A 26,966-nucleotide genomic window follows, 5' to 3' on the forward strand; every position below is an offset into this window, starting at 1 on the left:
CTGCCTCCTCCCACAGATCAACGCTCTTCAAAAAGGCTATAGCCAGGTGCTGAGTCAGACACTGGCAGAGCGCAACACGGAAATCGAATCCTTGAAGAATGAGGGCGAGAATTTAAAGAGAGACCATGCCATTACATCAGGTGAGCTCTTCTGGAGTCAGGATTAGGAGGTACTACCTCACCACCCACCCCTGTGGCCCGAGCAGACATCACCAATCGATCAAAAGTTGCTCCCTGAGTTTGGACAGAGCCGTAAAGTTCTCAGCAACCATCAGGCTATACCATCAGTGACTGGGGATCTTCCCCCAGAAGTGCTCATCAGCTATTTTTAGCACAGGCACTACCTCCATAGTCAATGTTTGAGTGAGTACCAGCTCTTAGCTAGCATCCATCTCACCAGGGAGGACAAGGGTGCTGAGTGGCCTGCGGTCCTAAGAACCATTTCCTTGAAGTGCTCTCGGCCCTGAGTAAAAACATTTTGTTGACTGACCAACTGAGGTAGTTCAAGGCTGAAGATTGTGGGAGGGGGACAGGCAACTCTGGACCATCTTGCTAGCCACAGAGGTTACTTAGCCTGGATCCATATGACAGGCAGACAGGTGAGAAAGCAGACATGTCTGAGGGAGAGAGTAATCCTGTAAAGACAGTAAAATGGGGCCACATGGTAGTGAGGGGCTTCAGGAGTGCGGAGAGGGATATCACGTGTGCAAACAGGAGATGCCCTGTAGGAGCTGTGCTCTGCTAGCAGCAAGCACATGTGCAAAGGTCCCAGGGAAGGAATCAGCCAGCTCTGTTGAAGGAGCGACAGGTAAGTGTAACTCAGGGAAAGAGGGGTTGTGAGACAAATTGGGGGGGTCAGAGGAGAAGACAGGGCCAGATCCCACAGGGGATTGTCTCCTCTGTGTGCTAGGATGCCATTTGGGGATATTTGAAGCTGAGAACAATGTGTCTAGAGACCAGAAGAGGACAGAGACCTTAGGGGAAAGGGAAGAGTGTGAAGAATTCGAAAACAGAGGTCTGGGGAAGCAGCTCAGTCAGGCAAGCTCAGTCACTTACCACACAAGTGAGAAGAGCCAAGTTTGATCCCCAGAACTCGTGTAAAAAGTCAGTGCGCTGGTTAGTACATATAGTCCCAGCACTGGGGAAGTGGAGGCCGGAGGATACCTGGAACTCACTGGCCAGCCACTCTGGATAACCAACGTGCTCTGGGCTCTGTGAGAGACCCTGTCTCAAAAACAAACGAACAAGCAACACTACCACTATGGAGAGTGATCGAAGTCAGATATCAATCCTGAGCCTGGCAACTCACAGAAGGAGCATCTCTCATCCCCAGGCAGTCTCTGTGTTAGCAACAGTCACACGCCATGGTCCCAGCCCCATTCCAGCCCCTGGGGTCCTTGGACCCAGCACGTTCCTCAGTGCCAGGGGTCTCCCCAGTGGCCGACTGTGACAGCAGTGGCGGTGATCCTCACTGTGTCTTTGGTCTCTGTCCTGGCTTTGTTTAAAACAGGGATGGTGACATCTTTACAGAAAGACATGTCAGCACGCAACGAGCAAGTTCAACAGCTGCAGGAGGAGGTAAATCGACTGAGGATCGAGAACAAGGAGAAGGAGTACCAGCTGGAAGCCCTGAGCTCCAGGGTGAGTCTCCTCAGGGCTCAGGAAGGGGACCTGGTCATGTGACACGCCCCTCTTCATTTCTCTTGGACCTTGGCTTTGAACACAGCCTCCTTCCACATCATGGAGTCCAGGGACATAAGGGGAAATCCTGAAGTGTCCTCCTAGAAAGACTAACATCTTAAGAAAGAAAAGAAAAGTCATGGGGAACTTGGCTCTCTAAGATTTATTTTCTTTTGAATTATGTGTGTCTGTGCCTGAGTGTGTGCCTGTGAGTGCAGCACCTGTGGAGGCCAGAAGAGGGCGCAAGATCCCTTCAAATTGAAGTTAAGGTAGTTGCGAACTGCTGTGTAGGTACTGGGAACTGAACTTGGGTCCTCTAGAAGAACAGCCAGTGTGCTTAAACACTGAGCCATCTCTCCACACATCCCCTTCCTTGCAGTTTTTCGAAGATCAGTGGGAATCAGGATCAGAATTAACACAATACAGAGTCTAACTCAGCAAACCTGTCTGTTGTGTTCATAGGCTATGTAAGCCTATAATCCTAGCACTTGGGAAGCTGGGGCAGGAAAATCAAGAGTTCAAGGCCAGCCTGTGTCACATGAGACTGTTTCCAAAAAAAAAAAAAAAATATTAGGAGGCCGGTGAGGCAAAGAACCTTCTCTGCAAGCATGAGGACCTGGGTTGGTGTGTTCGCATAGCACCTTCAGGAAGCAGAGAGCAGACAGGAAGTGAGGCTGGGCCGTCAAATCCCAAAGCCCACCCCCAGTCACACACCTCCCAAAAGTTCTATAACCTTTCAAAACAGTACCACCAGCTGGGGACCAAGTGTTCAAACACGTGCCAGTGGGGGACATTTCACAGTCAAACCATCACAGTTAAAGAGATGGAAGGGAAGGTCCTTAAGCCTCAGATTCACTGCCGGGATCCAGCCATTGGCTTTAGAGTGCACTCCACTCTAGTTTCATTTCTGTTGCTGAGATAAAATATCCTGACCCCTCCCATCCCCCAAGAAGGATTTATTTGGCTATAGTTCATCTCTGAGAGGCATCAAGGCATGAACTTGGAGCATCCCGTCCATAGTCAAGTACAAAGAGAGAACCCCACAGATTCCTGCTTGCTTATCCTCTCTCGTACTGTGCAAGACCCCTTGCCTAGGGAATGGTGCCACCCACAGTAGGCTGGGTCTTCTTACATCAATTAAGAATCACAACAGTCACCCCCCCCCCATCGATGTGCACACAGGCCAACTTAATACCCATAATTCCTCACACTATACCCAGGTGATTCTAGGTTTTGTGGAGCTGACAGTTAAAACCAAACAGCACACGTTCTTAACTGGAAGCAAAGCACGTGTCTTAATGAGGGTTGCATTTCCCTCCACACTGCGGCATGGTCACATCCTATGAAGTAACACAGTTCGGTCCTTAGAGCCACTCAGGGTCCCAGTGGCAACACACACGTGTGTCTTCACCCAGCTCCTCAAAGATGAGTTTTTCTCATGATTCAAATTGCTGGCTTCCGAAAAGGAATTTAGATCTGGGCTCAAGAGAGGTGGGGGGGCAGGAACCCAGAGCCCCTGAAGCATCTGTGTGCCTGTCAGACACCAGCTGTCACCCCTGCTGGAATGTGGGCGTACGATTGGGATGGAAACAGCACAGAGTGCTCTCGGGGCCAGCTGGGGCCCTCCCCAGACACCTCCACACCGCCAGCCGTGGTCTCTTTCTTTGCTGCCCTTTCTCTCCTCAGTGTTCAGTGATGAAAGAAGAGCTAAGAAAGGAAGAGGCTCAGAAGGATCGCAGGGAGGCTCAGGAGAAAGAGCTGAAGCTATGCAGAAGTGTGAGTGGATGGTCCTCATTGCCTCTGACCTTGATGTGCTTGGTGCGAGCCGCGGCCCTCCCCAAAGCACAAGGTTCTGGCTCTGCTGTTTGGAGGAAGCCATGGGGCTCTCTCCAGGTTTCTCCAGCTAGTTGCCTCTGTTTTTCCCATGGGTTTCCCCTGGGGCTGGCTGAGCAGGGACAATGACAGGAGGCCACACCTACTGCGTGCGTGCACACAAGCATGGAGGGGGCATTAGATACCCTTGAACTGGGATTGCATAGAGGTGGTTGTGAGTCACACATCACGGGTGCTGGGATCTGAACTCAGGCCTTCTACAAGAGCATTAATTGTTGAGCCATCCTTCTTGCCCCTCTACAGATATTTTTCTGGCCACCTTTCTCTCTAAGGCAAACAACCTTTCTCTTTCTTTCATTTTTACTCAGTGTTATGAAATCTCGGTTGTTAAAAACAGGAGATATTTGTGTTCAGGACACCATACCTGTGGCCACATTTAAATGGTAGAATTTAGACTTATGTAAACAAAGGTCTAGGACAGGGAACACACACACACTTTAAAATAAACATCTAAAAAATGCAATAAAAATATCATCTTTATTTCAATATCCCAGTCCCTCTTGTCCTTAGTAAGCAGGTTGCTCTAGGTTTGATTGAGCGGCCCTGTCTCTGGCTTCTGAGGCCGGGACTCCAGGCCACGCCCATCAGGCTCTTGTTTGGGTTCTGGGGATCCGGAACTCCAGTCCTTGTGTTTGCACAGAAAGCACTCAGCCACTGAGCCATTCTCCCAAACCCTTCAAACCCCTTCTGCTGATTGTTTTTTCAAAGAAATTACTTTCTTTTCCTTTATCAAGCACATGGAATATATGAATCGGGGGTCGGGTGAGGAGAAATCTACTTTGCCTGCAAATGTAGAGCAAAGAAGGCGCTTAGCTGCCTGGTGTGGATCCTACCTGTATGAGCCTCAGAAACACGGGAGACCTGAGGAAGTGGGGGGTGGGGGGCTTCCATTTAGGAGGCGACTCGCCATGCCTAGTGAACTTGAATTCTCTGTGGTTGCTTTTTTTTTTTTTTTTTTTTTTTTTGTAGCAAATGCAAGACATGGAGAAAGAAGTGAGGAAGCTCAGAGAGGAACTGAAGAAGAACTATACGGGTCAGAACATCATCTCCAAGACGCTACGAGAAAAGAACAAGGTGCGTGCTTCAAGGAAGCTTGATTGTGTCCATGACCACGAGAGATAAACTCCCCCATCCCCTGTGCAGCGTCCCGCTCCACCCACAAAGCGCCCCCGTGTGGCCGATGCCGGCATCTGCCGCTCCTCTCGGACCGGAGAAGGTACCCCACCCCCACCCCCGCCCCAGCAAGATGCTCAGACTAAACCGGTTCCCACTTTATCTCAGAGAGACTCGCCCCTACCTGCAGATAGTGGGTCTTGTGTTGCTTTCCTTTCCTGGAAAATGTGGCATCCATTTCAGAGGGTGGCAGCCACACAGGGCTAATCTAAAAGCTAATATAAAACGGAGTTCAGGGCTGGGAAGATGGCACCATGGGTGAAGTGCCCGGCTGCGCAAGCATGGGAATCTGAGTTTAGAACCCCAGAACCTATGTGAGCTCCATCTGTGGTGGCATTTAGCTGTAATTCTAGCCCTGGGGTGGATGGAGATAAGCAGATACAGGGGCCCTCTAACCAGCCAAGCTGGAAGAATGGATGGGCTCTAGGTTCAGTGAGAGTCTGTGTCCAAAAAAAAAAAAAAAAAAAATGGAGAACAATAAAAACTCAAAATCCCACTATGGGCTGTGGGAGGGACACATGAAGTCCCACACCTAGCCATGGAGCTAGTGAGGGCTAGTGAGCTAGCCCTCAGCAGTTGAGAGCTACTGGGGAAAGAGAGTCAGTTTTCTTCAAGGATACAGTCCCTAAGAGACTGTCTGTGCCCACTGACAGGCACATATAGGCAGCATTGAATGGGCACACACATTAAAAATAAAATTAACAGGGCTGGAGAGATGGCTAAGTGGTTAAGAGCACTGACTGCTCCTCCAGAGGTCATGAGTTCAAATCCCAACAACCGCATGGTGGCTCATAACCATCTGTTAAAGAGTTTGATTCCCTCTTCTGGTACAGCTACAGTGTACTCATATATTAAATAAATAAATGTCTTTAAAAAATAAATAGAATTAATGTTTTAAAATGACAGTGGCCAGAAAAATTTAGAGATAAGTTAAATCCTATTTGTAAAATTTGCCCAGGAAAGAATGCATCTAGATAAAAACTATCCCAAGACAATGAAAATGGAAACGTCCGGGAATGTGCTGAGCCACTGGCTCAATGTATTTCATTCTGGAGAATATCTCTCAGTAGAAATAAGTTGACTTTGATTTATCTCTTCATTAAAAATCACCACAGCCATGGCAATAAAACCAAATGGCCTTCTGGGCTATGCATTTTCCTCTAAATGAGGCTTTAGCTGCATCCCACAAGTTCTAGAATGTTTTTCTTTATTACTTGGAACCAAGTTTTTCCCAGTGTCCATTATTAGTTCTTCTCTAACACGTGGCATTTTTGGAGTTACTTTCTAATATCTAAATATATGAGAATTTCTTGGCTGCCTTTTGGGTATTGGTTTTAGCTTGATTACATTGTGAACAGAGATCTTACTCTGGGTGTTTTAGGTCCCTGGTATCAACTGAGATTTTTTTTTTGGTGATCTGCTTGGTGGCCCACATGGTACATGCTTGTTTCATATGTGCCTACAAGAAGAACATACATTCTGTAGAGGACACAGCGTTCCACATGTGTCTTCTAGGTCAAGTTTGACCACTGGATGGTTAGTTTTAAGTATCAATTGCCAGCTCCTAGGGTATCCAGAGATGAGAGCTTAGTTAGGAATTATCTAGGTCTAATTAGTCTGTGGGGTTATCTTGATCATTAATTAGTATAGGAAGAACCAGCCCACTGTGGGTGGAACCATTCCCTAGGTTAGTCCCCAAACTGTATAAAAAGAGAGAAAGCGGACTGGTGAGATGGCTCAGTGGGTAAGAGCATCCGACTGCTCTTCCAAAGGTCCAGAGTTCAAATCCCAGCAACCACATGGTGGCTCACAACCATCTGTAACGAGATCTGACGCCCTCTTCTGGAGTGTCTGAAGACAGCTACAGTATACTTACATATAATAAATAAATAAATAAATAAATAAATAAATAAATAAATATTAAAAAAGAGAGAGAGAGAGAGAGCAAGCTGAGGCTAGAGAGATGGCTCAGAGATTAAAGTGCTAGTTTTTCTTTCAGAGGACCTGAGTTCAAGTCCTGCCATCCCTATCAGGTAGCTCACAATCACCTGTGATTCTAACCCAACACCTCTGTCCCCCAAGGAACCTGCATTCATGTGTACACATCCCCTAACACACAACACACACATGCACACACACACATACATTTAAAAAAAAAACTTTCTAGGGTAGAGAAATCTTAATCTTAATCTCTGTTCTGACTGTAATGCAATATGGCTAGATGCTCCAGTGCTTGCCTTGGCCTCCCCTCCGTAATCGACTATAACTTGGAAATGTAAGGCAGATAAACCCTCCTTACCCCGTGTTGTTGTCAGGGTATGATGTTAATTTTTAAATTATTTTTAGTGTTTGGGTGTTTAGCCTACGTGTGTATCTATGCACCGTGTGTGTACAGTACCCAGGGAGTCCAGAAGAAGGAGTTGGATCCCCTGGAACTGGAGTTAGAGATGATTACAAGCCTTCATGTGGGTTCTGGGAATTGAACCCCAGTCCTCTGCAAGAGCAGCCAGTGTTCTTAACCACTGAGCCATCTTTCCAAAGTGCTGGGATTAAAGGCCTGTCATACCACACCAGGCCTACCTCATTGATAGTTTTCATTAGATATTTCCCCCTGTATTCTTTTGGAATTTTTTCCCCTCGGTTCCTCATCTGGTAAGGATAGCATAAAAGCTATATTATGTCTTCCCAAAATCAGATGTCAGTTTTTTTACTCTTTTTTGTTTGTTTGCTTCGTTTTCTTTTGTTTTTTGGAGACAGCGTTTCTCTATGTAGTCCTGGCTGTCCTGGAATTCACAGAGTGCTGCTTCTGCCTCCTAAGTGCTGGAATTAACTTGCCACTACTGCCTGGCAAGCATTTTCTCTTCTGATATTCTTTTCACAGTTACTCTAAACATGCACTTACATCTTATCAAAACACGGTTTCACCCCACTCCCAGATGACACAGTGGTCACCAACGTCAACCCTTTAGCATCACTGGCACCACAGAGACTTATGTAACATAAGCACCAGGACCTACACCTCCCTCCACACTGACACCCCAGAGGCATCCCCAATGCTGTCATACATTCAGTGTTCACACCCATGGGAGCTGCGCCTTCCCTACGTCCCTGGGTATCCATCCAGGGTCCTTCTTCCTCTGCCTAAAATATATCCCTAAGGATTAAGTATCTACTGATGGTAAAGTCTCTCGGGGGTACATGTGTGCATGCATGCATCTCTGTGTGTGTGTGTGTGTGACCCTCCTTTCTGCAACATACTTTAACGTGCATGGATTTCTCCATTGACTGATTTCCTTTAGCACTCTGTAGACCTATTGTCCCCCCCCCCCCCCACTGTAAGTCTGTTACATAATTACTCTTACTACACAGTGGTTATTGTGTAGCCAATCTCCCTTGCCATTTGTTGAGATTTCCTTTCCCTTTGACTTGTAGCAACTGTGTAGCAACCTTGCCTAAGGTGGGCTCATTTTTCCTTACTTCCTTTACATTCCTATGCCCTGCTTGCACCTTCCCCTTTATTTATTTTGTTTTATTTCATTTTTTCCCATTAAAACTGGAGCCTGGGCTGTGTATCAAACACAGAGAGAGGCTGCTGCAGGCCTGTTGACCGCACTAGGTTTGTGGCCAGTTCTGCCCGTGATGATCAGGGCTGTTTCTGGCATTGTGACGATCATTTCTGTCTGTTCTCTTAGCCCGCTCTATGATCTGAAAGCTGTTATGTCCATTTGACAGATGAAGACATGAGGTTTGAGGGAGCAACTCAGAGCAGAAACCATACACTCAGTGTGGGGTAAAAACCAAGCCAGAAGCCTCATTTATGGGACCCATCATTGCGGCACTACCACTAGCCACATGTGACTATTGAGACTGAAATTAAACTCATTTTCAAATTCTCAATCCTCCATATTCATATTTAAAAATAAAATGGTATTTTTAAATTCAATTGAAAATCCACCTCCTCCACTGAGCCAGGATGTAAATTTAAAACCCAGTGTCCCTAAGCACTTGTCACATGCATCCACACAGGGCCAGTCAGCAGGCAGCCCAGACGTTGGCCATCTAGGCCTTATGAGAGGAAGCTGATTCAGACCCTGTTGCTCATGTCTGAGTGGGTCGCATTGGTACCGTCAAGAATGTTCTAGAAGGAAATAAATCTGAGGCAAAGAGACCCATGGTTACCAGTGCCCAGTCTGAGGTCTAATCCAGGGTAGGGACCTAATGAACCTCTGAGGGCTGAATCCACTCCTAAGCATCTCTTCTCTATGGCAATGACGGAGGGACAGGGCAGGCAGGACACTTGAGGGCCAGGGTGGAGCTGTGGCTGTGGCTGTGGCTGTGGCTGTGGCTGTGGCTGTGGCTGTGGCTGTGGCTGTGGCTGTGGCTGTGGCTGTGGCTGTGGCTGTGGCTGTGGCTGTGGCTGTGGCTGACTCTGAGGCTTTGGGCTGGGAACCAGGGTGGAGAACACTAAGGGATACAGAGCAGGCCCAAGGCCAGACATTGAAGTCCCTCCCTCCTTAGAGCTGGGAGGACCTTCAGGGTGAGCAATGAAAACCAAAGCGGACTTCTCAGGCAGCCTGAGTGTGAGGGGCTCTTCGCTGCCCCACAGGGCTCTGGACAAAGTGCTGAAGGGTTTGGGGTGTGTATTTGTGGCGCACTCCTCTCCAGACCCCAATAAGAGGCTTGTGAGTCTGCTTCCGCATGAAACACCTTCCTTTGAAGGTGTACCCCAGCCTCTAATACAGGTTAGAGCCATGGTCCCCAGGGAAGTGGGACAGACAGGTCAGGAAGAGAAAGGGACCGATATGGGAGAGAGAAGGAGGGGTAGCGAGGAATGGGCGTGTTCTGAATACATTATAAACGTGTATGAACATGCCATTCAGAAGCCCATCCTGTCAAACATCTAATTTGGAAAAACTAGTTATGAACGGAGATGCAGTGCATCCAATGGCCAGCAGAGGGTAGAATTGAACACTTTTGCGCTTACAGGGAGGGAATGAGTAGCCACGCCCCAGACCACCCCCCCCCCCCCATCCCTTTTGAATGCCTTCTGCAAGTTCCATCTCTTTCAAAGTCTTGCTTGGCTGACCTCCCTGAGTGGTCCCCACTGATGACATATTCTGGACTGTATTCCTAATAACAATATTTACGAAACCCCCCGTGGACTTAGGGTATGAGGATATTGGAGAAAGGTTTATCTTGCAGTTTTACTTGTGACAGCTAACACAAACACACACGTAGAGCCGTTATAAAAATCTCACCACTTCTCCAAACACTCTTAACCCATGGTAACTCGAGGCGGTCCTAGAAACATTGCCCTCTCCCCCCATCCCCCAAAGACCGAGTCACAGACCAACAAAACAAGACTCTGAAGTCACATGACCTATTAGGGACTGCCCTCGGATTCAGGCCTGGGGTAGGACTAACTCAGCCGGGCCCAGGGGACGAAGCCTCATAAGCCAGCTTCCTCGCCAGACTCACTTTTGCCCCCTGCCACGTGGGCTGCCGCTCCTGTGCGTCCCTCTGGGACACCCCCGCCCCCAGGCCATTAAACCTCATGGAGGGCTCCCCCCGCAGACCGCCTGCCTCATGGCCACATTAGCAGCGGCCAGCACATGCTTTGGTCATCCTTTCAGGTCGAAGAGAAGCTTCAGGAAGATTCCAGAAGGAAATTGCTTCAGCTGCAAGAAATGGGGAACAGAGAGAACCTCATTAAAATCAATTTGGAAAGGGCAGTAGGCCAGGTAGGAGCGTTCCATGACCCTCCTTGCTGGGTCTCCTACACCAGGCAGCCAAGTCTGGTGTCAGGGTGGGGCGAGGTGGAGTGGGGCGTGATGCCTAAAGACTGGATGTTCCACCTACCAACAGCTGGGATGTCCTCACTCCAATAGTGTGCTGTGACTGTGACCCAAGACCCTGGCCAGGCAGCCAGCCTGCCCCGGGGCTGCCTGTTCCCCCCCTCTCCCCCCTGGAGAGTTTCTCCTATTGCTTTCAGTGTAGGCATTTTCCCTAGTCTTTCCTCCCCCAAGAGCCCCCCCACCCTCCCCACCCACCCCCCGCAGATTCTCAGTGGCCATAAGGAAATGTCTCTTTTTTAAGTAAGTGAGCTCTAAGTGTCCAAAGTCCATGCTAGGCAGAGATGATCCTGGGCAGGGTAGTGAGAGTCCTTGCCTGGCTGGGCAGGAGGGCGCTTTTTCCATTGCTCTGGCCCAAGATGACCAATGGGCCTTCCACTGTGCAGGGCTCTGCTGTGAACAATATAAAATGATGTAAGACTTTACCAAGGGCTTGGGGAGAGCCAATGAAAAGCCAAGCACAGAGGCCTTAAAAGCTCTCCAGGACAGCTACTCTGGATTCTCCCTGGGCATCTCTGCTGACTCCCCACCTGATGGTGCTCAAGACGCACTCTGTGTCCCGAGATGTTTGGCTTCTGTGTCTGGGGGTGGGGTGGGGAACGTCTACTATAACCACTTAGCAGGGTCTCAGAAGGGCTGTGAGTCACCTCAAAAATGCTAAGGACCATAATTCCATATTATCCTGCACCAAGTTCACACAATTTCTATTTCTTTGCTGATCCGAGCTGTAACCAGGTTGTATAAGCAGGCTTGGTCCCCGCACTCGGGACATGGAGAGGTATACTCACTCCATCAAGTGGTGCTGATCACTGGACAGCTGTTCAACTTGTCATCAAATACCACATTACAGCTGTGATTTCTCTAGTAGGTCCTCAGTCCCTTGTCCCCTCACACAGTCCCTAGACTGCTCCTTCATCTCCATTGCTCTCTTATAGTTCCCCCTCCCCAAATATACCTGAACTGAGAGCATGGGCTGTGCTCCTTGTCCAAAGGCCTTCATGTCAGCTCCAAGCTGGGTCACCTAAAGGATCATGGGACAGCTCCGTGCATAGATTCCAGGGGGAGGGAGTCAGCCTTCCTCCTGCCTCCTGGCCTTCTCTTTACCTCAAGGCCAGGCCCAGCTGACATTCTCAGCCCAGCCCATTGTCCCCAGCTCCCAGCACAGCATCTGAGAACCTGTCACCCTATCCCTCTCACTACAAGCAGTCACCTTACATGTAGGGCTTTCCCACCTAACCAACTTCTTGGCTAGCTTGACCCCTCCTTTGGCCATGAAACCAGGGGACAGTTTGGAGCTCCTGGCTTGAAAGTCTCCTGTACTGTCATCATCTCTGTTTTCCCGAGTTCTGAGTCCTATGGACCGTTCTGTGATTTTGAATATCATCTGGTGGGTCCCCCGGGTCCCCTTGAGGATATACGTTAGTCTTTAATGCCCACCCTGTCCAGCGGATCACAGGCGCAGGCCTTGGGGTGCCGTGGGAGTAAATTCCCAACCAGGCTTCTTAGCCTCTGCTTCCTGAGGGAGTCTAGGGTGCCTTAGACTTGGGATTCTCTAAGCTTTACACACAGGGCCATCCCCTCCACCAAACGCTAAAATTTCCAACCCATGGGAGGCACCTGACTGGTAGGTTTCCATATCCCAGTACCCAGCAAACCCCTCCGGAGTGCCCATTCCATGCCTGCACCATGCTGGCTCCAGAGACATAAAAATGCCTCACAATGAACAGAAGCTTTGGGACAGCTGATGCCCAAGGCACCTGGGAACACACGTGTGCTTTCTCCTCTCCCTATCCCCTGGAAAGATATCCCTTTCCAGCCCTTTGTGGCCAAGAACAGGTTAAAAAGTTTACAAGTGGGTGGGGGATTTGGAGAAATAGCTCAGTCAGTAAAGCGTTTGCCTTGCAGGCATGAGGACCTGAGTTCAATCCCCAGAACACAAAACACAAAGGTCTATGTACCATTACATGCTTGTAACCCCAGTTAGCTGATCACGTTTATTGGAGCTGAAAGTCTAGCAATTATGAAAAGGCACCTCTGGACCTAGACTTCCCATTGACTGACTGCAATGGCCTCTTTGGAGGGCCTTCGACAGGTGTGCAGGGACTGTGTGCCTGGATCGGGCTGGGCATTAAATACTTAAGCCTGCTGCTCTATTCTGTCTATGGCTCTTCACCCCAGTACATCATAACCATGAATGACCATTCAGGCATATGGCCTGAACCCCGAGGTGAAGACAACATTTCACCTTGCCTCTGTCTTGGCAACCCCCATTGACCAGTCACCTCCCCCCTCCCCCCTTTGTGCCATAGCTAGAGAACTTCAGAAACCAGGTCATCAAAGCCACTTTCGGAAAAACAAAGCCATTCCGCGACAAGCCCATCACGGACCAGCAGGTTAGTGTGGCTGGCTCTCTGGCCACGTGACTCCTTCGCTTCTGTCTCCGGGGATCTGGATGCCAGACCCTGAGAGCATATGCTTGTTTTTGTTAGTGGCACATATTTCTCACACTGTTGCTACACCATAAAGATTTGTTTTGATTTTAGGGGATTTCCTGGCTTTTGAAGTGAAAGCTGGTTTAAAAATCCCTTGCAATGTTCCTTGTAGAAATCCAGTCCGGCCAGGCAGGCTCGTGGCTGGGCACCAGACACACACTGGTGCTCTGGAGCAGAGGGGTGATCTGGCTTCCGTCCACATACCTTGGTTGATCCCTTCCAAAGGGGAAGCTAACCCACAGCAGTGTAGATAGGCCACGGGATGCCTGCCTTGTTATCTTTCCAGCCCTTTGTGGCCAAGAACAGGTTAAAAAGTTTACAAGTGGGTGGGGGATTTGGAGAAATAGCTCAGTCAGTAAAGCGTTTGCCTTGCAGGCATGAGGACCTGAGTTCAATCCCCAGAACACAAAACACAAAGGTCTATGTGCCATTACATGCTTGTAACCCCAGTGCTAGGGAGAGGCAGACAAACAGAGACCCCTGGGACTCAGGGTTCTCCAACCAGCCAGCCTTAGCCTACTTGGCAGGTTCTAGGCCAGTGAGATGCCTTGTTACAGTAAAACCAGGTGGATGGCACATGAGGAATGGTAACCACAGTGTCCCTCTGCCTTCCACATGCATGCACACGCACGCACGCACACACATAGATACACACATGCATACTTCCACACATGTGCACCATGCCCAGACACAGTAGACACACACACACACGCACATGCACACACACACACACACACACACACACACACACACACGCAGTATTCACACACAGAAAAAAAACACAGGCAGGCAGGTACAGGAAACCATGGCCCGTGAGCGCACACTTAGAGTCAAGAGTCGTTGCTATAAGCATGGAAGGATCTGGAACAAATTCAGAGTGACAGTATAGACCCCAGTTCCTGGGCGATGCGTCCTGGTGACAGAGCGCATGTTCCCTCAGAGGCAGCACCTCAGGGCCTGCATCCCTCCCCACCGAGCCAGGACTCGTGCTCCCACTTTGCAGTCCCTGCCTCGCAGAGCGGGCTGCCTTGAGACATCTTACTGTCTGTCCTCTGGCCAGCTGATAGAGAAGATCATCCAGGTCACCGAGGACAACCTCAGCTTCCAGCAGAGGAAGTGGACCCTGCAAAGGGAGACCCATCTGCACCCCAAGCAAGAGGAGACCATGCACAGCGTGGAGAAGCTGAGGGTGCTGCTGGACAAGTGCCAGGTAGCCTCTGGGAGAGATTTCCAGGCCGCTGGCTTGCCCCCACCCCCACCCCCCGCCCCCGGTCTGTGCAACCGGGCAAGAAATTGCCCTCTCCCTGGGATAGGTTGAGGAGAAAGATTCTCCTTTTTAAGACCCCACCTTTGACTCAAAATTGCCTCTGGGGAAAGAACCCATTCAGATTTATTTTCTCTCTTAAACTCAAGATATAGCTCGGACAGTGACACGCTTCCTACACAAGCAGGAGGTCCTGAGTTTGAATCCTTAGCACCCCTATAAAAAGATGGGTCCAGCACACACCTGTTGCCCTAGTATTTGGGAAAGCCAATGCAGAAAGATCCCAGGGAGGGGTGGGGGCGGGGGTGGTGGTGGTGGTGACTTGTGAGGCACTCAATCTAGCCAAATAAGCTAGCTCTGGCATCAGTGAGAGACACTGTCAAAAAATAAGCAAGGGCAAGGGAGGGGGGTAGCTCAGGCACATGCATGAAGTCCTGGGTTTGATCCATGTCACCACATAGAACTGGACACTCCCCTGCAAGCCAGTCCGTGGGAGGTGGAGGTTCTGGGATCAGGGCCATGCTTAGCTAGGTTGAAGCCAGCCTGGGTTTCCTGAGACCTTATCTCAAACATGCCAAAAAGTTTCTTAAAGTAAAGCAGAGAGTGATTGGGGAGGACCCCACATTGACCTCTGACCTGCATGCACCCCTCCCCGCAAAGTCAGTCACAAACCAGATAAGGTTGGATTTTGTAGTGGTGGGCTCTTTGCGTCTGTACTGTTGCCCTTGTACACAGTGGGCAAGTTCTGTCCTACAAAACTTCATTCCCACCCTCAGACATTCTTTTCTTATCATTTTTCTGCCTGCATATACATTGTGCTGGGTATTGTAAGTTGCCTAGAGGCCACTTAAAGTATACAGAAGGATGTGTGTAGCCTGTGTACAAATGCCACATCCCTTACAAAGGGAATTGAACTTCCTCAGAATTTGGCTTCAGTGCCTTGGAACTAATTAGTTCCCCACAGATAGAAAGAGATGACTGTACCAACTCTGGGAAGTCCCCAGCTCTGCATTTTAAAAAGTAAGAAAGAGAAAGCACAGCTGGGGAGACAGCTCAGTCGCTACAGTGGTTTCTGTGCAAGCGAGCGGACCTGAATTTGAGCCCACCTTTAAAACGTTGAGCATGATAGCGCATGCTCGTGATCCCAGCACTGGTGGAGGCAAACAGATCCATGGGGCTCACTGGCCCCAGCCCACTACCCAGTCAGAGCTTCTATCTCAAAAAAAAAACAAGGGAGGGGGGAGTGGTCCTGAGATCCCAGCCTCCACACCTGAACCTACACACACATGCATGTACAGCCCACCACACACACACACACACACACACACACACTGAGTGACAGAGACCACAGACAGACAGAGGGAGAGACAGAGAGAAAGGTGTGAAGGGGAAAGGCAGAAAGAAGGAGAAAATGTTTTTGCTCAAAAATTTCCATTTTTGCCCAGCCACAGAAGCTATTTTCAGCTATTGCCTTTCCCAGTAGAGGAGGGAGGATGAAGGTCCAGGGTGCCCCTGGTGCCCCCAACCCTGAGCGTCAGAACGCACAGCTGCTTCTGCTTTCCCTTGCAATCAGACGATGCTATTTAGGGAGTTTTGGGCAAGTGCTGACTCCCCTTCAAACAAGTCAGGAAACGGCACTTTCTGTCCAGCGCGTGCCTTGATCTCGACAGCAACTCTGATGACTAGAACTAGCCAGATTTGGTTCTCACGTCAGACAGTGGCGGCGGCGGCGGCAGCTCAGCATTGCCCAGCCTAAAAAGGAGCTTCCTGTGTCTATCAACTGTCCAGACAAAGGGCTGGGGAGATGGCTCAGTCAGAGAGCTCACTGTGCAAGCACAAAGGCCCGAGTTCAGATCCCCAGAGCCCATGTCAAGTAGCCAGGCATGGCTGGAAGTCCTGCAGCCCAGCATTGGGGGGGGGGAGGGGCGGGGCGGGGGGGGGGGAAGGGCAGGTCATTCCAAGAACTCACTGACTCGCCAGCCGAGAAGAAATGGGGAGCTGTAGGTTTGCTGAGAGACAATGTCTCAAGGCAATAAGGTGAGAGTGACAGACAGACAGACACACACACACACACCCTTACCAAGGCTAAATTAAACTGGGAGAAAAAATAGGCTGCCAAAAGGACCGGAATGAAAGTGGGCCCCACCAGGCAGTGATGGGCTGTGTCCTGCTTCCTGGTCAGGTCCAGCATCTCATCCCTCTCAGGCAAGCCCCATCAGGGCCCTCGTCAGAGCTGTTTATAGATGCTGGGTCTGACTGCTCACAGCCTGTCTGTCCTCAGGCTTGCATGAGGGATTCCTGCAGCAGCATCGACCTGAAGAAGGAGGTGGAGCTCCTTCAGCACCTGCCGCTCAGCCCGCTCGTGTCAGGACTTCAGAAGACGGTAGTGAACATCCTGAGGGTGTCCCTGTCCTGGCTGGAGGAAACAGAGCAGCTGCTTGGGGACCTGGACATCGAGCTCTCGGATTCTGACAAAGGTAACTGGGACCCTTTTCTCTCATCAAGTGTTTGGAATAGCACCATGAATTCACCTGACGTAGGGTGTGTTGGTGAGGAAGGCTTTGCAGCATCAGGGCTGGCAAGATGGCGTAGCAGGCGAAGCCCCGTTCACTGAGTGCATCTGCACCAAGACCCATATGATGGAAGGAGAGAACCAATGCCCCAACATGCAAAATAAACATAAAACATAACTTAAAATGTTAAGTAGAGGGGCAAGAGAGGTGGCTCGGCAGCCAAGAGCACTGGCTGCTCTTGTAGAGGACCCAGGTTCGATTCCTAGCATCCACATGGTGGCTCCCAGCCATCTGTAACTCCAGACCCATGGAATCTGATGCCTCCTTCTGACCTCCACAGGCATCAGGTCCACACATGGCATACAGGTTTACATTCAGGTACAACATTCATATGTGTAAAGCTAAACAAACCAACAATATCTAAAGTAAAACCTTTGTAAGTGTAGCCAGGTGTGGTGACCACACCTTAAATCCCAGCACTTTGGAGGCATAGGCAGGCGGATCTCTGTGAGTCTGAGGCCAGCCTGGTCTGCATAGTAAATTATCATTAAGTGTGACAGTGGCCACACTAGGATCAGGGTAGGGCTGGACAAAGAAGATTCAAGTGTCCTTAGGACGTGGTAGAATTGAACATCATTAGCAAATGGCTGAAAGACGTCTACATGACTGTGGAGTCCTGGGCACGCTGGATGCAGCCCAGGTTCAAGGGAAAGGATGCAGAGCTTGGAAGGCAGCTCCACCTGGACAGCTTGTCAAGAAGTAAGAGGCCAGCGATGCATCCCATACAGAGGGAGCTCTGCCACAGTGGGAGAAGTTCCTAAATGGCTGTGGGACAGATGGAAGACAGGTGGGGGGAGAGGAAGGAGTGAGTGAGAGAGTAGAGGGAGGAAGAAGAGAGATGGGAGATAAAAAGGAGGGAAGATGGATGGCAGGTAGATAGGAAAGATGGGTAGATGGAGAAGTGCATTGATGTAGGTGATCAGATAAACAGATGATATATATATAATGTATATTATATATATAATGAAAGGATGAATGATATGTGAATAGTGCTAGGTAGATGGATGCTGGGTAAGTGGATTAATGTCAGGTGGGTGGATGGATGGTAGATAAAAATGGGCAAATGGATAGATAATGAATGGGATGAATGGGTGGGTCAGTGAGTCCGTGAACAGATGGGTGAATGGATGGATGGATGCATGAGTGGATAGAAGGTGAATGGGAGGATGCATGGGTAAGTAGTAAAATGGATGGGTGGAAGGAAGGAAAGATGGATGGACGGATGGATGGATGGATGGGTGGATGGGTGGGTGGTAGATTTATGGTGGATGAATAAAGCTGTAGAAGTGGGTGCTATATAGAAAGACAAGGCAGGATGAGTGGAGAGAGCTCCCAGGGATACACTCACAGTAGCACCAACATTTTGGAAATTGTGTCCAGTCCTTGAAAACTTGTTCTTTCAAAGGGCTTCATAAATATGTCTTCATATAGCCAGGAGTGAAAGCAGAAAGACATTTGCCTTCCAGGGCTTCAGTCTCCCAGACAGGCTGTCTCCAAAGCCATCCAGAAGGCGGTATAAAGTTCTTTTAAAAATAATAATAATAAAGGGAAAGTAAGAATGAGCTTAGTGTGTCTAAGTGTGTACACAGAAGTGAGGGATGAGGACGGGGTCTTGGGGTGAAGGTGCTGGCCGTTCCTGCTCCCCAGCGGCTCCCCAGCCAGGGGTGGGGAGGGAGCAGCGGCCCAGGCTTCTGTTTGCTTGTCCCGGCTGGAACCAATGAGAAGCCGATCCCAACCGCTCCCTCTGTAACAGTTGCACCAAGCTGTGTGTGTACACTGTCCCCTCCTCACTCCCAAGACCATTTCTGTCATCACTGTCTGTGTCTGTAAATGGAGCCATCTGTTACTGTAAAGAAATATGGATGTGAAGTTAAGCTGTCAAGACGACAGTTCCAGAAAGGCTGGGACAGGCAGGCCTCGGGCCGCACTTCAGGCCCGCCGTTTTTCCCTCCTGGATTCGGTCCTGAGCTCTGAGCAGAACAGTGAGCTCCGAAGAATCTTCCTCTGCTCACACGCAGTGTGCATGTACAGGAGGATAGGCTGGGCCGTTCTGGATACAGGTCTTTCCATGCTCCTTATCCCCAGCTTGGTGGTTGCGGAAAGATGATCAATGGATCTGTGAACCTCTAGTGAGATGGGGCCGCTGGCCGTGTCCCACCATTACAATACCTTGGTTCCACGAAGCTGAGAGATATAGACAAAGTAAAAAGAGGCTCAGTGTGGAAAAGGAGGTGGGCGGCAAAGGATCCCTCTCTGCATAAGGAAATCCCAAAGGACCAAAAGGAACAGGCGATCTGGAGTGCCCCCTATGTTCTCCACCCTGTGCCTGTTTCTAGCACAGAGACATCTGCACAAGGCAGAGAAGTGGGAGGAAGACGTGGGAAGAGGGAGGATGGTGTTGGTGATGATAGTGGTGACGGTAGTGGTGGGTGGTGGTGATGGAGGTGATGAAGGAGGTGGTGAAGGAGGTGGTGGAGGAGGTGGTGGAGGAGGTGGTGGAGGAGGTGGAGGAGGAGGTGGTGGAGGAGGTGGAGGAGGAGGTGGTGGAGGAGGTGGTGGAGGTGATGGAGGAGGAGGTGGTGGAGGAGGTGGTGGAGGAGGTGGAGGAGGAGGTGGTGGAGGAGGTGGTGGAGGAGGAGGTGATGGTGGAAGACATGGTTGCGGGGGGAGGTGATGGTGAAGGTGAGGAAGGTGACTGTGATGGTTTGAATAAGAACGGCCCCCACAGACTCATACATGTGGTCACCAGGGAGTGGCACTATTTGAAGGGATTAGAAGGATTAGGATGTGTGGCCTTGTTAGAGAAAGTGTGTCACTGGGGCTGGGCCTTGAGGATTCAAAAGCCCATGCCAAGTCCAGAGTCTGTCTCTGTCTCTGTCTCTCTGTCTCTCTCTGTCTCTGTCTGTCTGTCTGTCTCTCTCTCTCTCTCTCTCTCTCTCTCTCTCTCTCTCTCTCTCTCTCTCTCTCTCTCTGGATCAGATCAGGATTTAACTCTCAGGTACTGTTCCAGCACCTGCCCGTGTGCTGCCATGCTCCCTGCCATGATGATAACAGACAGAACCTCTGACACTGTAAGCCATCCCCACTTACATGTTTTCTTTGTTAAGTGTTGCCTCGGTCATGGTGTCTCTTCACAGCAATAAAGCAGTGTCTAAGGCAGTGATGCTGGTGGTGGTGATCATGATGGTGGTGATGGTAGTAGTGACAAGGGCGATAGTGTGTCAGTCTGTGTACCGGATGCTATCTGCGGAGATCTCTGGTCAGGCTAGGTTCAAGTGAAGGGGAAAGGGCACAGGCAGGAGGGGGAATTGCCTCTGCCTCTGCCTCTGCCACAGCTGCTCTGTTGCTGCTGATGTTGCTGTTGCTCCAACGCTACACTGGCTGCACTGAGCTGAGCTGGGCTGAGCTGGCGGAGGGCTGGCTAGCCAGTGAGGGGAGATGGTAAAAGCTTTGGGAGAGCATTCTCTTCCCTTTACAGCTCTTCTGACATATGCTCTCAGACAATGGAGTAATTCTCACACCTTTATTCCTTTTGGATAGGATCTTACCTACAGTTTTGGGGTGGGGTGGAGTCTGACAGGAGGTGCTTCCTATTGGCTTGGCCTGAGATGCGTCGTCTACATGTAGCGGGGCTTGGGGCACTGCCCCTACATGACTGATGGACATAAATCTGTCTATGGCAGGGGGTTGTGGCTATATGACAGGGGCCTGGTACCAGGAGTAGGCAAAGCTCCTACCTTCCCTTCAGGGTCCCTGGGGCTTCTAGCCTTAGCTCAGCCTTGCCAGGCTTGGTCCACCGCCCCACAATGGTGCAGATAGCAGTCATCTTAAAGCACTTGGATTTGATACACCATTCTCAATATTTCCTCGTGTTATCCCTGTTCACCCTCACAACAGCTCTCTGAGGCACTGAGACCAGGCAGGGTCCACATCTGCTCGCTGCCTCCCTTAACATCTAAGAACCTGTGTCGTCACAGTTGGAGGAAACAGCAGGAATTGTGGATCATCTGACACTTCTGGGGACTTGCCTCTGTGTTGAGAGCTTTACTCCTGGGCACTCAGCACTGTGCTAACTGTTTCACTACTGGGTACTTAGCACTGTGCTAAGTGCTTCTCTGCTGGGTACTTAAGCACTGTGCTAAGTGTTTTACTGCTGGATACTTAGCACTGTGCTAAGTATTTCTCTGCTGGATACTTAGCACTGTGCTAAAAGTGCTTCTCTGCTGGGTATTTAAGCACTGTGCTTCACCACTGAAGTGTTTCACCACTGGATACTTAGCACTGTGATATATTCCCCTCATGGCGATTAAGCACTTGCTAGGTGTTTTCTGAGCCGTGTGCTTTTTTACCCTCCCGCCAACTCAGTGAGGCTAATGATGGCTGTATTTTCACTACTGTTAAAACTGCCCCGCTGTCGTCAGAACCCTGTGAAGCCTGTGTGGTTTCGGTCATGGCCCTCAGAAGGCCCAGCAGGGCACCAGGCCATGCCCACATCCTAGAGACCCCAGGCCTAGACAGATCTAAACTGTCATTCCCTAGGTGAACCTCCTTGCACTCACACTGAGTCACGGCATCACTGTATCAGAACAGCCAAGTCTGGACAGTTGATAAAGAACAGACTCCTGCACAGGCCATGCTTCTGGAAGTCCAAGAGCGTGGTGCAGTGCCTAGTGAGGCCTTCCTGCTGCGTCAGAGGGTGCCACACAACCAGAGAGAGCCAGCTGCTCACCAGGGTCTACCATCGTACAAAGCCGCAGTGCCCACTGGGAGCTACATTTCCAAAGACTACGGCATACAAGACTCAGGAGAGTACGTTTCAAACTGTATCTGGCTGAGGACAAAATCCCACTGTGACTCTCTTTTGAATTTTCTGCATTTGAGCTTTGCACCCCAGGGTCAGGACTCCAGACCAGCATTTCCTGTGGGCAGGTTCCTTGACAGTGCTGCTCCTCCATTTACCTGTCTGTAAAATGGTCAAGAAACCTCATGGGTAGGTATAAGGAGTGCATGACCTGCCTAGCCCACAGCGAGCCTTTGATAGCAAGGAGATCCTCTCATCAGCAACCTCAAACACTTGGTGACATAATTTGGGTGGCCACCCACGTGCCTGGGCAGGGCAGCCTGGCTTACACCAGACAGACTTTATCTAGACCCTGCCTTACCTCCACTAGGTGATAGAGTAGCACTTAGTAGGACCCAAACAGAAAGAGCCTTTGCAAGGCTGTCTTAGAGACATGGTCTTGTGTCCCTCCATGCCCTGAGTCCCTTTGGCCTCAGAGCCCCGCTCCTAACCACCATGCTCCTTGCCTCCCTGTTGCGGCCTGCCCGCAGTCCACAACACGAACGGTTCAACTGAGAATGGCAGTTCGCTGAAAAGAGAGGAATCTAGACGGGGCGGAAGAAACAATGGAGCCAAGACAACAAGTTCTGATCAAGGCTCAATTTTACTATTTCCAGACACTCAGTTATAAAGGAAGGGGGAGGGAACCCAATATCCCGCCAAGTAACTCAGGGTCCAGTAGCAGGACGAACACGTGTGTGCCTCCAGGCAGCAAAGGCAGGTTCCAGCAGTGGGCGTGGCAGGACGAATGAGCCGTTAGCTCCACCCTTGAGCAAGCAGGTTCCAGGCTGGGGGAAGGGAGGCCACACCTCCCTGTACCAGAGTGCTCCTACAGAGAAAAGTCACACAGCGGGCATGTTTGTAAGTCCTGAGATGAACCCAGAGCAGTCAGGTCACCTAACATGGGGGAGACCTGAAGTCTTGCTGCTCTGCTTCTAGGGAGCACCGAGTCACATCTGATTGGCAAAGGGAGTACTAGGAAGATGGGAGGCATCAGAAGGGAGACCCTTGGAAGTCAGCAGCCCTGACTCCATCTCTCAGGCTCCCTTGATAAGGGGGGAAAATGTCACTTAGAGCTCTCTCTGCAAACGCACTTGTCTGTGTCCGTTTCTGCAACCGTGGCGCATCCCCACTTCAAGAAGAGCTGAGCTGTGCCATAGCTTTAAGTGGGACAAAGAAAAGAAGAGAAAAACAAGCTGGGCGTGGTGGTACACACCTTTAATCCCAGCACTTGGGAGGCAGAGGCAAGCGAATTTCTGAGTTCGAGGCCAGCCTGGTCTACCCAGGACAGCCAGGGCTACACAGAAAAACCCTGTTTTGAAAAAACCAAAGAGAGAGAGAGAGAGAGAGAGAGAGAGAGAGAGAGAGAGAAACAAACTTCTCCCCTTTTGCCTCCACCATCTTCATCATTATGGCTGTTACTGTGAGCGGTCAGTTGACTCCATTGCTCCCCTGCCTCTGTTGTCACAATATTTTCAGAATCAATGGATCCCTGGCCAAGAAACAAGCAAAATCCTCTCGCTCCCCGTGGATATGGACTGAAAATTGGTAACAAGTCAGGTCAGGCCACCAGGAGAAGACACCCAGAGGAGACCAGGCTGGGCCTGGAGGGTTCTCAGCAGCAAGACCGTTGTGGTGAATGCCAGGGTTCCAACCCATTCTATCAGCCACAGCTTGAAGTTTTTATGGCTGGAGATTCAGGCTCAGCTGGAGCTGTAATTTGCTCATTTATCCTATTTGAGCGAGCTGGTTGGTCCAGCAATAAGTATGTAGAACCTTGGAGGGAAAAAGGAAAAAAAAGAGGGAGGGAGGAAAGAAGAGAAAAGATAAAAGCAGCCAAGAACAAAACATGGCAGGTGGATCTCTGAGTTAGAGGCCAGCCAGGGTTGCATAATGAGACCTTCCCTGTCTAAAGGAAAAAGGAGAAAGAAAAGAATCAGGTTGCAAAACAATATGCAAATCATGTTCCTGTTTTTATTCTTTCTTTTTAAATTTTTTTAAAAAATAAATGTCAGTAGCTGATCAAAAGAAAAATCTGGAGGGACGCACAAAATTATGGACTGTCATGGCAACAGAGTGGGTCACAGAGATCTTTACTTTCATGCAGCTGTTTGACAGCTTCTCGATTGTTCTTGTTTTGTGAGATGGTCTCGTGAGACTCAGGCTGGCTTCGACCTTGATATGCAGCTGAGGGTGACCTTGGATCCTCTCATTTCTTCCTCCCAAACTGGGACTCCAGGTGTACATCACCAAATCCAGTTTATACTGGGGCTGGATAAACCCAGGGCCTCATACATGCCAGACAGCATTCTACCATCTGAGATACATATCCAGCCTCAGCAACTGTTGCATGCTGTCCCACTGTGTGGAACTGAAGATGGAGCTATGAGCTTTTCTCATTTTTGCAATCAACACTTAAAGTATTTGTAACTGAAAACGCAATGAAATCTTGCTCTTCTTGCCAAAGGCAAAATACCAATGTGATCATACTTCACCACAGTCAGGGTTCCATTGCCGTGAAGAGACACCATGACCAGACCACAGCAACTCCTATAAAGGAAAATATTGAAGTGGGGCTGGCTTACTGGTTCAGCGGTTTTAGCCCATTATCATGGTAGGAAGCATGGCAGCGTGCAGGCAGACACGGGACTGGAGGAGCCAAGAGTTCTACACTGAGATCCAAAAGCAGCAGCAGGAGACTGTGTGCCACACTGGGCATAGCTTGAGCATAGGAGACCTCAAAGCCCACCCCCACTGTGACACACTTCCTCCAACAATGCCACACCCACCCCAACAAGGCCACACCTCCTAATTCTGCCCCTCCCTATGGGCCAAACATTCAAACACATGAGTCTATGGGGGCCATACCTAGTCAGGCCAACACGCCATCTGATCCGAGACACAGTCTGGCACTCTTCCCCACTTTACCTTCGTCTCTCCCCTCTTCCTTTGGTCCTCTATGGATCCCACTCATGATTTGGCCCTTCTCTTTGGCCCCTGGATCACAGGTGGTGGCTGAGATCCTAGACTGGCCCTGTCCACAGACAGTGTCCAGTTCCTCTCTGACCAGCACCCCTTGGGGTCCTTCCAGTTGTTCAGATCCCAGGAATCTCAGAGCTGGCCGTTGATCCCTCACCCTTTCTCTCAGGCCTGCTTCAGCAGCCTAGCTCACAACATCAGCCTTGACTGCCTAGGCATCCCTTTGGTTACATCAAATCTCTAAGTCAGAGCAGGAGTCTCTTACATCTCAAGGGTACCCGGCCATGTCTAGAGTTCTTTTGTTCTTACGATGGACTGAACAAGAAAGATACCTTGTGAATCCATGTCCACTCTGCGAAAGATCTGAGAACTAGGTCAGGGCCCGTGGGCTGGAGACAGCGGCTAGCTCGGGACTGAGGGAAAGGTGAGCTCTAGCTTGTCCCAGCAGTGATTGTCCTTAGCTTGGTGGAGACAGGCTTGGTGGCGGTTGTGACTGGGAGCACAGAGAGGTCTTCTATGGGAGAATTAAGCTGTGGTGTTGTAGGCGAATGCCTTCTCCATGGCTCCCCATGGAGGATCTTGATGAAAGAGACAGTTCATGGCTCTAAACAGTATATTGGTTGTTCATGGTAGAAAATGGATGCATAACATATCATACCCACTTCTCAGGGTAGACCTTAAATAGCTTTTGAAGGGAGGAATGTCTGGGAAAGGAAGCTTATTGGCTAAGCCCTCTGGGCCTCTAGTTACATCATTAGCATGGAGAGCTCTGTTTAGGGCCTACATGACCATAGGACACGTTTCTTTTACGTGAGGAGCATGGCACGTGTTTCAGGCCAGGAGTCTGGCGGGGAGCGGGGAGTAGCCTAAGCCTCAGGTGTGTGCCCACTGAGTCTCCAGGTCTCAACCTGCTCTACCTTACCAAGCTTCCTGGCCTGGTTCTACCGTCCAGCAACACCGCTGGCCATGGAGACTTCTAAACATCCTATAGGGCAGGGGTTCTCAACAGGTGGGTTACAACCCCTTTCAGGGCGGGGCATATCAGATATCCTACATAGCAGATGTTTACTTACGATTCAAAACAGTAGCCAAACTACAGTTACGGAGTAGAAATGAAATAGTTTTATGGTTGGGGGTGGGGGGTGGGGTCACGACAACATGAGGAACTGTATTAAAGGGTCGCAGCATTGGGGAGGTTGAGAACCACCACTCTAGGACATAAGACGGCCTCCCTAGCAAGGAAGGGGCCGGCCCACCATGCCAGTAACTGAACAGTAAAGACCGTCAGCTCCTTCCTCTCTGGCCAGCCCAGCTTTTGTTCTGTAAACTCGTTCTTCCCAGAGCAGCTCACTGCTCAGCCCAGTAGCAACCAGGACTCAGACCCCGCAGTCACACTGACTGGAGTCCCGGACCTGCAGCGGGCAGCCACTGGGCTCAAAGCTCATTTATCAGTTGGGGCGATGACAGGATGTTACCGTGGTGAGGCGTTCATCAATTCCCGTAGCAGCAGGCACATGGGGGAGGGGAGTGGACTCTGTACATTTCAGAGACGTTCAAATCAGGACCGAACATTTGAGGTCCCCCTCCACACACACAGACCTGCCAGAAAAGATCTTCAGGTCTTTAGCCTCCCATTCAGGTTCACCAGAGCTCCTTCCCTCTACCCTCCAGCTGTCCAGGGACGCTCCACCCCTCCCTGGGCCCCACAGTTCTTCATCCTCTTGTCTTTTTGGTGTGTGCTGCTCCAACAAGTCACCAAGGGGGTCTCTCTTACTATACCAGAGCCCAACCATGTAGGCCAGTCTCATGGGACGGAGCCAGGGAGCCACTGGGACGTTGCCTGCTGCAGGTTCTGAGGGTGCCCACCTCCTCCCTTGCCTTTTAAGCTTCTGGGACTTCATTCCTTCATTCATGGTCCTTCCTTCTTCTGTCTTCATTCCCTTTTTCTCCAGTATGAGGTATGGAACCCAAGACCTTATACAAACACTGCCACTAAGCTATATATCCCCAGGTCTCCTTTTACTTCTGATTTCTTTTTCTTCCTCTCCTCCTGCTCCTCCTCCTTCTCCTCCTCCTCTTTCCTCCTTCTCCTTCTTTATTGTTACAGTGGAGAACCCATGGCCACATGGAGAGAGGGGGAAAGGGAACACAGAAGGGGAGCAAGAGGGCAAGAGAGAGAGGCGAGAGTCAGAGAGTAAAGAAAGGCTTCCTGGCTGTCCTG

At 50.1% G+C, this 26,966-nt stretch overlaps 1 protein-coding gene across 8 annotated transcripts in view; it reads left to right on the forward strand.

The window, feature by feature from the left end:
- Fhad1 (forkhead associated phosphopeptide binding domain 1) overlaps positions 1–26,966 on the forward strand; it is a 119,949-nt gene that overhangs the window by 40,703 nt on the left and 52,280 nt on the right. For 5 of the 8 annotated variants that reach the window (XM_085838719.1, XM_085838721.1, XM_085838724.1 and 2 more), the window contains exons 7-14: positions 17–140; positions 1,510–1,640; positions 3,366–3,455; positions 4,542–4,646; positions 10,379–10,486; positions 12,907–12,990; positions 14,030–14,299; positions 16,635–16,830. In XM_085838719.1, coding sequence (XP_085694845.1) covers positions 17–140; positions 1,510–1,640; positions 3,366–3,455; positions 4,542–4,646; positions 10,379–10,486; positions 12,907–12,990; positions 14,030–14,299; positions 16,635–16,830 — 1,108 coding nt within the window. The remainder of the gene's footprint in view (positions 1–16; positions 141–1,509; positions 1,641–3,365; positions 3,456–4,541; positions 4,647–10,378; positions 10,487–12,906; positions 12,991–14,029; positions 14,300–16,634; positions 16,831–26,966) is intronic. The other 3 variants (XM_085838723.1, XM_085838722.1, XM_085838725.1) reach the window with 3 other exon arrangements.

Source organism: Mus caroli, unplaced genomic scaffold, assembly GCF_978045245.1.
Source record: "Mus caroli unplaced genomic scaffold, Mus_caroli_1 scaffold_6, whole genome shotgun sequence".
Classification (NCBI taxonomy): Eukaryota; Metazoa; Chordata; class Mammalia; order Rodentia; family Muridae; genus Mus; species Mus caroli.